The sequence below is a fragment of the Vidua macroura genome, chromosome 16 (assembly GCF_024509145.1).
Source record: "Vidua macroura isolate BioBank_ID:100142 chromosome 16, ASM2450914v1, whole genome shotgun sequence".
NCBI lineage: Eukaryota > Metazoa > Chordata > Aves > Passeriformes > Viduidae > Vidua > Vidua macroura.
Genome location: NC_071586.1, coordinates 472,064 through 483,432, shown reverse-complemented (window position 1 = coordinate 483,432; position 11,369 = coordinate 472,064). Strand labels below are relative to the sequence as shown.

The 11,369-nt window shown below is 41.6% G+C and overlaps 1 protein-coding gene across 1 annotated transcript; it reads right to left on the bottom strand.

Moving 5' to 3' along the window:
* Positions 1 to 8,027: 8,027 nt before the first annotated feature.
* Positions 8,028 to 10,723, bottom strand: LOC128815516 (uncharacterized). Its single transcript, XM_053992310.1, has 2 exons — positions 9,461 to 10,723; positions 8,028 to 8,334 (listed from the first exon to the last, which is right to left on the bottom strand). The coding sequence occupies exons 1-2, from the start codon at positions 9,850 to 9,852 to the stop codon at positions 8,028 to 8,030; spliced, it is 699 nt and encodes a 232-aa protein (XP_053848285.1). The 5' UTR covers positions 9,853 to 10,723.
* Between the last annotated feature and the right edge of the window lie 646 nt (positions 10,724 to 11,369).

Here is an 11,369-nt window from a genome sequence, read left to right as displayed (position 1 = left end):
CTCTCTTTTCCCCTCTCTGCTCACGTTTCTGTCCCCTTTGATAGGAACACTCCTTTACCAATAAATGGTTCTGAGATATAATATTGTCCCGTTTGCACGTTATTTTCATCTGAGAAATCTATCAAAAAGAATCCTCCCTGACTCCTTCTTTAACAACATGTCTTGGTTTGAAAAGACAGGTGTCTGTTAAGGAAGGCAGGAGCCTCTCTTGAAATGAAAAATGTCAATCCCCTCCCTCCAAATCATTATAATTTTGAAATTAAGGGGCTCTCAGGCAAAGATATGGGAGTAGGAATAACAGTTCTTTTTTAGGAAAAATAAAAATAAAAATGCAGTAATACAAAACAACACTGACACAGTCAGAATATGACCTGACATTCTGTTGGTCAGGGTGTTCATAGCAGTCCCATGCCATGTGGCTGCAGCTCTCCTGCAGTGACAGATGTGATTCTGTTGAAGCAGTGATGCTGTAGAAGGGTGGAGTTTTCCTCTGAAGGTGCGGTGGTGGTGTAGATGGGCCTGGTCTTCCTCTGGGAATCCAGTGGAAAAGAAAGCTGCTTCTCTGGGAATCCATTGGGAAAAGGCTGCTGTGGTGTTCCACAAGTCAGATTCAAAAAGTGTGGTCCCAGACCTCAGAAAAGCGGACCCAGCAAACGAAAGGACCCTAAATCCACCAGCTTCGTGTGCTGTAAAGAGGAGACCAGAGATGCACCAGGTTCCCACATGTTTTTTTCCTGAGCTACTGCATGAACTTGTTGGGTTTTTTTCTTCCCTGAGACAAAAGCCGTTGCCATTTTCCCCCTTCCTCCCCGCCATGTAGTCAGTCATTGTTTTTTTGGTAGCTTTCTTTTTTTTGGCTTATTTTTTTTCCCCTGGTGTGGGTGTGTAGTATGGTTCTAACAATTCAATATCTAGCGTTTATTCACTTTTTTTCCTGTGCCGTGTGGACACTTGGTTTGTCAATAAATGGCTGGTTTTTTCCACTTTCATCCATTAACATTAATTTCTTATCGGTGGGAAGAGATTGCTGAAATCCTTTTCTTCAGAGGAAACATTAATTCCAGAGCGTTTTCTCCTAAACTTGTCTCTAATCCGAGATGCATTGCTTTATACAAAGCAATGGAAATAAATGGGGATGTTGCTGTAAATTTTTGAGGCACTAAGGTATGTGCAGCTGCACCTTCCTGCCTGAAGAAATTGTCCCCAGCCAGGCCTGTTTGCACCTGCAGCTTGTGAGCTGAGAGTACAGCAGGAAAAGTCAGGCTGGGGTTGGAGTCCAGGATAGGAGAAAGAAAGCAGCATGCTGGTACTGAATATATGCACAAAAATGACATTGGCTATCTCCCATCCTACTCTGTTCATTTTTCTGTCTGTCTCTCATTGGATGGAAGGCTACTGGGTGCAGAAGGGCTACGATAAAACATTTTACAGCAGCCAGCATTTCTGGGATTATCATGAGCCTCTGCATATTTTACTACACTTTTTAGCTCTTTCTTAGTTTAACGTGAGATACCTGTCCTAGCAGAGGCTACGGTTTATGTACAACATAGCTTGCTTTTTCTGTCCACTCTATACTGTATAGAGCAGGGAGTAAAATGTGTAAGATCACCACGCTAGAACATCTTGGCCTCATTCAGGAAATCTTGTTTACCTTCAGTTCAAGGTCTATTCATTGGTTTAATATGCATGAAAAAACTAATAAAGCTTGCATACAAGTTAATAGAAAGAAACCAACCCTGAACTTACACTTTTGCATGCACATGTTTGTTGCGGTGCATTTGTGGTCCCCGGGGGGTTCCCCTAAGCTGTATGCTTGCTGGTAGCAGCAGTCAGGCAAGGAGACTCCACACCGCTTCTGAGGGTGCTAATTAGATGAGGGTTTATTGGGGGTCCCACCCCTGGGAAGCAGTATGGTTTCTGAGGGGGAGGAAGGGGGAAGAGAGGAAGAAGCTAGGGAGAAAAGGGCCAAGAGAGAGCCTGGTCTCCCTGGCACACTTAACAGGGAGATTCAAAGTGGGCGCAGAATAAGACTTGGGCCAATGGGATTACAGACACATGATACTTCAGGGGAGGATTACAGGCTTGGAATAAACCATACAATTTCAAGGGGTGAGACACAGCATACCATTTAACTAAAATGTAACACCACATATGTCATATCCAATGTGAATGTGATTATCATCTTCCCTGAAAAGTACCCTTTGATATCAATAACACAGTAATGAGAATTAGTGGAATACAGAGCTGGAAGACAGGACTGCTCAGAGTAGATCCCACAGCACTTAAGGTTTGGCAATTAGCACAATGCCATTAGAAGGGAATGCTACACCACTCAACCATCATTTCCTGATACACAACAGGGGACCTTCACCTGTGAGTATTGGGGACAAGGTAGGTAGTACACAAGTCCAGCAGTTTATTGTTCCAGATCAAAAGGTGGACAGTAACTGGATATGTGCTAATTTGGGGGACTGTGGCAAAAAGACATTTGCTTTAGGCAAAGATGCCATTTTTAACATTGTCCAGAAAATGCTACTGAAGCATACTGAAGAGAGGCAGAGGATAAAATAACTTTGCTTTTGCCAAACCACCTCAGCACAGCAATGAGCAGGTCACTTCAACCTTCATCAAATCAGATGATTTTAAAAAAATTACAGCAAAACTTATAAATCTGTGTTTTGATCAAAATATAAAAAATATAACTATCTGAAGCATTTCAAATACAGAATCACACTGCTTATAGTGAATTCACCTCTGCTTTCTTATGTTCTTTAAAGAACTTAAATAAAATAGAGTATGAAGAAAGAGTTGGAGTTGCTTTTGGGGATGCAGAAATCCATGTTTGTGAATCTCAGGGGTTTCACCCAGAATGAAAATTGCTTTCACTAATGTTTTATGAGCACTAAACAAAACCTCTCCGGAGCCTTCCCTACAAGGCCTGACTTCTCTTCCCCTTCTGCTCCCTTTCCCTTTTTGTTCCCTTCCCTTTCTCTTCTCTTCCCCTTCTATTTTCTGTTCCCTTTCCCTTCCCCATCCTCTGCACACTGAGGCACTGGGTACAGTGCCGCCAGAAACTTCCAAACACCTCCTTGATGTACCATTAGTGTTGAACAGGGAGCAGCAGCCTGAGATCCTGCTTGGTATTTTCACAGTCTTGCCTTGTTGAACATGTTTTTATTTTGTTTATTGTGCACATTTATACCAGTGCCACACTGAAGCAATATATAAAGGATTAGAGGGAACAAACCAGCATATGCACCTGTTTCTCTGTTGGTTAGAGAAAGCAACATGCTACACTGAAGCCATTAATTACATTTTGACTAATGAGAATATTGTTTGCCAAACAATGATGGAGTGCTCAGATGGACACAGCTAGTCTATACAAAAATTTCCTGGTTGTGAATGTATCCAACCCATAGTTTTATCTATTTTTTTCAGCCCATTTAATTAATAAAACTCTATAATAAAGGTAGAAAACTACAGAGTCTGCAGTATTAACATGCAGTCAGATGAGAACAGATGAAACAGAAATAGTAAGAGTCTGTGATCTCTGAGTACCTAACAAGGATGATGTCTGATTTGAGATAGCTCCTGATTCACTCCAACGCTGAGCTAAGAGTCACCTCAGAGACTGACTCAATGAGGTGGGTATTTGCTTTACTTGGCAGCGGGTATGTGGGGGATCGCTCCAACATGCTAACCCAGCAATTTTACACAGCACAATATATGGTTAAATGTCATGCGTATTCATTACATTCCTTGCGATAGGAGTGGTTATACAAATCAATTCTCAGAAGTCATTAATATCATTGGCATATGCAACACACAAGCACAGCGTACTCTGGTGGTCACATTGAAGAAGGCTCCCAGTCTTCCTCAGGGGTTGTTCTGACAAAGACTGGCAATCTTCCTCACTTTGCACTTTTCACCTTTATTTCTGAAGCATGCACAGTCCTTTGCTGGCTGGTTACACGTTTTCTGTGCCGGTCAATAGGTTTCATTCCTTTTATCTTGACATGGTACATTCTGTTTCTCTTATATTAACAAAGCTAAGGAGCATCCTGCTTCTTAGACTTGTGATTAATATTTGCTGACTCTTATTAGTTTACTCATGGTTACATGAGTTAACTGTTGATCAACTCCTTTCACTCCATGGCTGTAAACTAAAAATTAAAACTTTAGAGGTGGACATACTGGTAAGGGTTTCCAAGATACATTGCAGGTCGTCTGTTTAAAAATGAAGGCTGACAATCTCTATAACAGACATTCCTTGGCCAAAGCACCAGCCACCACCAGTCACCAGTCATAGTACAGAAATTACTTGACAAATGAGGTTTTGTAAAACTACCACAATGGGTTTTCCTGACCTTAACAGATATGGAAGAAGCTTTTGCAATGGGAGATGAACTTCATTAAGTTATTTTGAGAGGAATGAGGGACTTGTCTTACAAACAAACTGTGGGTCTGCTGGTAAATAAAGATAGATACTGAGAGATAAACAATGGAAAGGATTTCACTGATTGATAAATGGAACAAGAGATTTGTCTTTACAAACAAACTGTAGGTCTGCTGATAAATAAAATTGGATACTGAAAGATGAAAGAAACAATGAGAAGAACCATAAATTCCATAAGGAATTCCACTGAGTGACAAAAAGGAAAAGACAAAGAGGGGGATTATACATTAGAAGAGGGTCTTCATATTAGGTGTTTCAGGTATTGGACGTTTCAGAAAGTCTGTACCTGTCAAGTACCTCAGCCAACAGGGAAAGAGGGCCATGCAGCCAGACAATTAGGATAAAAAGGAGGCTGTGTCCTCCAAACATTTGAGAAACCCCAGGGGAAATGTTCCATGACCTCTCCCTTTATTCAAATAAAGTTACAGGCCTCCTCTGTCTCCTTTTTGGACATAAACCTGTGGTGTTTGTTGTGAAAAATGCATATTATATGATTGGCTCTTTGCAAATACTAGAATGAATACTATATGTGTTATGTTGGAAAGTTATGCTGTGTTAATCTCTTTTAAGTAGTGTGGTAAATATAGTTTTTAGGCTATACCATAATATTAAAATAGAAACTATGTGACTTTTGGTAACTAGCCCAAGGAATATAAAAGATAATCAAGAAATTCTTTGCATTATCCTCTCTGGATAGAAATAACAGCAACAGACAACAAGATTCCAAGAAAAGAATTATTGCCTCCTTATCGGGAAAGCCCAGACTTTGAGGAACCAAAAAGATTGATTTACAAGATGGGGGGAGCTGAAATTAAGCAGAAACACCCTTGTGTGAAAGGAATGCCTGAATCATGTATGAGATATATGAATATACAATAGGCTATTGCTCTTAAGGGTAATCCTTTGTTATCAAGGTGTGCCTTTTGGCAGAATGCCAGGCAACTGGACATCTGTAATTCTTTGCTTTTTGTTGCCTCCTACTGTCCTAATTTTTATTACTATTTTCATTACTATTAAACCTCTAAAATTTTAGCAAGTGAATGGTGTTTTTCACATTTGTGCATTAATTTTCCTGACAATTTGAAGCCAAATCACACATTCCTTTTAAACTTTTAAATAGGAATGCCACTAGCCAGTTCAGAGATAAACCTTTTAAAAAAAGTTTTATACACTCCTATCCCAGGAGCTAAAGCTTGTCAGTCATCCCTCCAGATACTACTGTCTTATTGAAAGAAAGCACAAGTAGTTCCTGCTATCCATGTATTTTTAAACAAGAATAATCACTTGTAAATGTTATAGATATATGTTATACATATAAATGTTATACAAGAATAATCATTTGTGAATGTTATAGATGATAATATAATATTGGTTTTCACATTCATAGATTAGCTTTTTGCATCACAAGTATTTTGATATGGTACAACTTACACTTTTAACTACTTTGTATAGTATAATCTGTCAGTTTATGTATTATTATATGTGTATATGATAATTTGTGCAAATAAAATTGTCGCATATTTTATAGCTATGTACTGTTAAGATATACTCTTATAAGAAGTTTTTAAAACACACAAGCCAGTGACGAGGATTGCAACACAATGTTGAAACCACCTGGACAAGGGAGGGAGAACTTCATTTACAATCAAATGAACATGGCCAGCCCGGAGATGGATCGTCCATCAAGGTGATCCAAGGATCCAGACGATGAATACGTGATAAATATCTGAGACTGAGATAGCCGGAGCCATCGGGGAGATACATCTCAATACCGAATTCCAGGGACGCGATCATGGGTGCTCATCACTCTCTGAACGTGTTTTGTTCAACTTGCCACAGAGAAAGAACTCCGCATGAATATGTGCAGTCCAAAAAGGAAGAAAAGGGACTCTGCCTCGGGCAAGAAAAACCGTATAAAAATCGCTCGGACAGGACAGTTGGTGTGAAGCATAGGGGACCCTCTGCTGTAGCGGTCAAGCCTGTGTCTCACCCAGCACAGATACCCGGGCTCGGCCCTGACCTTTTTTTGGATAGTGGCTTTTCGTTGTTATTCTTTAAATTTTTATTTGGACCAATTAATAAATTTTCTTTAATTAATAAATTGGAGCATTCATTTGTAACATGTATTCACTGTATAGTTCATATGAATAGTAATGTGATAAATATATCGTAGGCTTTAGCAAAATGTTAAAATAGAGACTAAAATACTTCTATGTAACTAACTCAGAGAATGGTGTAAAGCAATTATTCTGTTTCCTATGTCTGTGGACTGGCCTCTCCAAGTGATAAGATAACAGTGACAAAAAACACAGCATAAGCATCCAGGAAAGATTTACTGACTCTATGCTATCAGGGAGAGTGAAACAACAAGATAGAACTACAGGAAGAAATAAAATATATGGACCTAATCTACAGAATGTCCTGCAGACAAGTCAGAGGTTAAAACCGAACGAGAGTTCCTGAAACATCAAAAACTCAAAGGAATGTTTAATAATATACAACAAAAGGACTAAATAAGGAAAAACAATGCTGGAAGCCTCCCATGTCTGCCTACAATATGGCTGATTCATGTTTAAGATGGATGCTTCGCCTTTTATGCCTCTAGCCTCTCCTAGAGCTTTGTCAGTCAACTCCTTCCTTGTCCAGTGGTAGAGGTCACTTTCTTACATTCTGATTGGAGGTCAGGCGCTGCCATAGTAACAAGCCAACCTCCCCAAATGCCCGGATTACCAAGACCATCCCATGATGGTCCCCACATACTGGGGGGCAGCACATTGCAGTAACATAACTATGTATTTATAAAACTTCTTTTAACATACATATAATGTTCACCCCTTAATTGTGAGAGTCAACCATTCACTCATCTATAACATAATGAATATGCATGTAACCCCAGCAATGTAACTGTATATATAGAGAACATTATTTTAAGCTACCCGTGTGCTCTTTGGCTGTTTGGCAAAAGCACCCCAGCGCTGAATTCTTCTTTTATCCTTTATTAAACTTTTAAAAAATTCTAGAATGTGAACTCTGTTTTTCACATAAAGCCTGGTTTACATAAATTCTTCATCTACTGTTGTACTGTGTTTTTACATTTTTATAATTGTTCTGTAATGGTTTGTCCCTTTACCCCCCATTTCCTCCTGATGGTTCTGCCCCAAGTTTTCCCGCTTCTACCCTCAATGTCAATCTCCCTGAAACTGCTTAGTCATGCCCCTGTTCCCTCCTTGGTGCCTTGTCCATCACTCGGCTCCCCATCCTATTCCTCCAGAATCTTCTACCTTGGGCGTCGAGTGATTGGGCAAGGGCCAGGGGCCCCTCCATTAAACTTCCCCTATTGGTATTTGTATCTGTCTATTCCTTCACCTTCCACTCCCCTGAATCCCCTCATTGGGTGATGGGCGTTCCCTTCCCCCTGTTGGCAACCCCCATATTTAAACTGTTGCCAGGGTGCAGAGATTGCTCTCAGCTGTTGGACCACTTGGTGTTCGGAGCTTCTTGGAGCCTGGATTAAAATCAAGTTTGCTTCCCCAGCCTTGAGTCGGCTCCTTTGTTCTCTCCTTGGACGCTGTTATAAATTGAGGCGAATAATTTGTTCAGCCTTTCGAGAGTCAATCAGAAATTTATTGATTACAGCAAGAAATGGCAAGCAAACAGCACTGGGTGCAGCCGGGGAGTCACCGCTCCGCCAACGGCTCACACCGTTTCCCCCTTCCCACAGTCTTTTTATACTCTCTTCCTTCCGTGTCCGCGGTATCTCTGGGTGTACTCTGCGCTTGCGCCCTCTGTTGCTAGGGGGTCTTCTTTTACTCTCTGGTGGTCGTTTGAGGAAGGCTCCTCTCTTCTTCCTCGGTGAAAGTCCACGACCCTGTAATGATCTTTTCCATATAAGGTTATATGTTATATGCGTCTAAGCTCAAGTCCTGTTATCTACACAAGGTTTCCCCTTTGGATTCCTGTTATTTACAGAAGGCTTCCCCTTTGGTTTTCTGTTATCTACACAAGGCTTCCCCTTTTTGTCTTGATGAACAAAGAGTCTTTTCTAACTAATCACAGACGCTGTGTCTCCTCCATACTGGACTGACAGCGAAGTGCTCAGTCCAAGCTGCTCCTCGACTCTCCCGGAGATACAGGGGAGTGTCCCCTGCAGCTGTCTGTGTCACAGATGGGCAGGTGAAGGCAGGGGGCTTCATGTGGACACGACAGCACTCTACCACAACTGTCCTATGGTACCGTGGTCCATCTTTTGCTATAGAAACGACACCTTGAATTTCAGCTCAATACTAATTGAAGGTGAATTCTAGTACTAAAAACAATATAATATTTTCTTTAGTTATGTGCCATCAAAGTAGAAGCCCAATGTCAGTATTCCCCCTCCCCCCCCAAGGGAATTTTCTCCCCGTCTGTTGCCTAAGAGCTAATAACGACCAGCACTTTCTTGAGACAAAAGAAGTGCCCAGAGGGGGGGAAGGAGTGCAGCTGCCTGCAGACTTAGCCACGGGCTTTTCTCTTGGGAAGTGCAAAGATAGCTGGAGACTTTTGGCTGGGGGGTCAGGGGGCTGGACTTGGCTCTTCTCGCTCTTGGGATCAGAAGGGAACAGTCAAGCTGCTGCTACCGCGGGGGAATTTGCTGCCGCTGTGGAGTTCAGTCTGTTACTGCTTCCTTACTGTGGGTGAACCTCTGTTCCTAAGAGCAGCCATTGAACTGGGACCCTAGTAATGCCTGATCTGACTGGAAAGGACCATCCCCATCTACTAGGGCGCCGCCAGAGAAAACCCAGGACCCCGAACCCTTCACTCTTCCCCGAGGGTGTGTCTCCTGGGTATGTGCGGCAGCTGCTACGGAGAAGCCCAGCTGCTGCTGCCCAGCCCACTGCTTTCTGCCGCTGCCTTGGGCTTTCTTGCTACACCCTTACCCAATTCTCCGCCTCCACACAACTCTTGCACCTCCTGCTAAGGCTACAGTTTTCTGCTACATTTTTTTTGTCACCCTGGGTGACAAACCTCTGCTGTTCCAGCCAGTGCTCCGAGATTCCTGCTACAGCCCATTTCTCCATCTGGAGGGGCACCAGGACTGACTGCCCCTGTGTTTGTAAACAAAGCCCCTTTTCTCTCTGGCCCGCCAGCTGAGCTGCCATCACCGTGTGGAGAAGCGTCTGACCTCGTGCCACAGTGCTCCCTGCAGCCGCGGGGGAATCATTGCACCCGCCCTGCCAGGCCAGGAGCCACCGGCATCCCTGCTGGCTGTGACCAGAACTGCACCAAAGGGGAAGGTGCCTGCAGCTGCGGTTGTGTTTCTGGCTTTTTGTTTGTTGTTGCTGCCATTGTTGGTTTGTTTGCTTTGTTATACATCTATATCTATATCTATATCTATATCTATATCTATATCTATACATCTACTAGTAAAGAACCGTTATTCCTTTTATCATATCTTTTCCCAAAAGCCCCATAATTTCAGAGTTATAATAATTTGGAGGGAAGGGAGTCATATTTTCTATTCCAAGGGAGGTTCCCACCTTCTTTGGCAGACACCATTTCTTTCAAACCAAGACACCTAAAAATACTTATTCTTTCACAAAGCAAAGTTCCACCTGTCTAAGGGAAAAAACCCCAATAGTTAATTTGAGATCATATGGTTATTGCAAAAGAATCCTGATTTTCCTTTCATAGTCTCAGTGTTTCTATCCATTTCTCACCCCTTGTGCCTTTACTTTGCCTATTTGGAAAGATAAGCTCTTCAGCAAAGCACCCTTGCAGCCATAACACAATTGCATATGTATAGCACAGTTTTTAGTTTGCTTTTAGTGCTAAGCAAATAACAACTTGAATCCTAGATAAACTCCCATGCTAGATGCAATAAAACCCCAAAAGGGTAGAATAAGCAAATATTTTGCTTGCCAACTTTAATCTGGAAGTGGTATTTTAATTCTTTCTCACGCATGGCAGCACCTAGCATTCCTGACATTTCTTGACTGATCTCTAGACTTGAAGTTATTTATAAATATAGGAATGTGTATTTTAACGTACAATTTAAGTTAAGGCAATCACTGTCTTTCAGCAGGAGCTTTAACAATGTCACTGGACCTGAACCAGGATTCTGTTGTAGAAAGGAGGATGCACTTCAGTTGATATCCCCTCCCCTCAGGGATGCCTGCTAGACCTGTTGGGATTACAGTCAGAAGAGTGAGCAATGCCATGAGCTCATCTGTCTCTGTGGTTCAACAGTCTTTAGTTTGTGTCATGTCCATTGTTTCAGTTTCTTATGTATGTGGGAAAAATGCAAGAAAACTTTATAAATGTTTTTACATGCTCTCTAGATTACAGAAGATTATAAATTCAGTGTAATATGGAATTAGTGAATAAGTCTTACCTCTCGCTTTGCCTGCCATGCTTCTCTCTCTGTTCACCTGTACATTTTTATTAATAATATTTTAATGCAATCTCGCATTTAATAAAGCACACTCCGTGTTTGTTGTGAATGACACAACTATAAACAACTCTTGGTCTATAATGTTTCCCATACAAGACAGAGTGAATCAAGGCCCAACATGGGCGACTTACTGGGTTTTAAATTTTTGAGCAGGAGTTTCTTCACATTTGTTTCACATTTGTTTCTTGTATCTATGCTCACAGTGCCTTTGATGTGCTTGGCTGGGTCTGCTCTGTGTGGAAACATTTGAAAATCTGGTTGTTACATTCAGCTGCCTCATAATCTACTGGTGATCCATCCCATAACTAATTACACCTCAGCCTCAATTGTTGTAAGACCCTTCCAAGTGAGCTACACCTATTTCATTTAATATCATTCTATTCCCTTCCATTCTGTTCCATTCCATTCCTTCCCCTTCAATTGTCCTTTTTTTTAGAGACAAATAGGTTTTTGCTATAAAAGCAGCTGTCTAAAAGCTGCTAT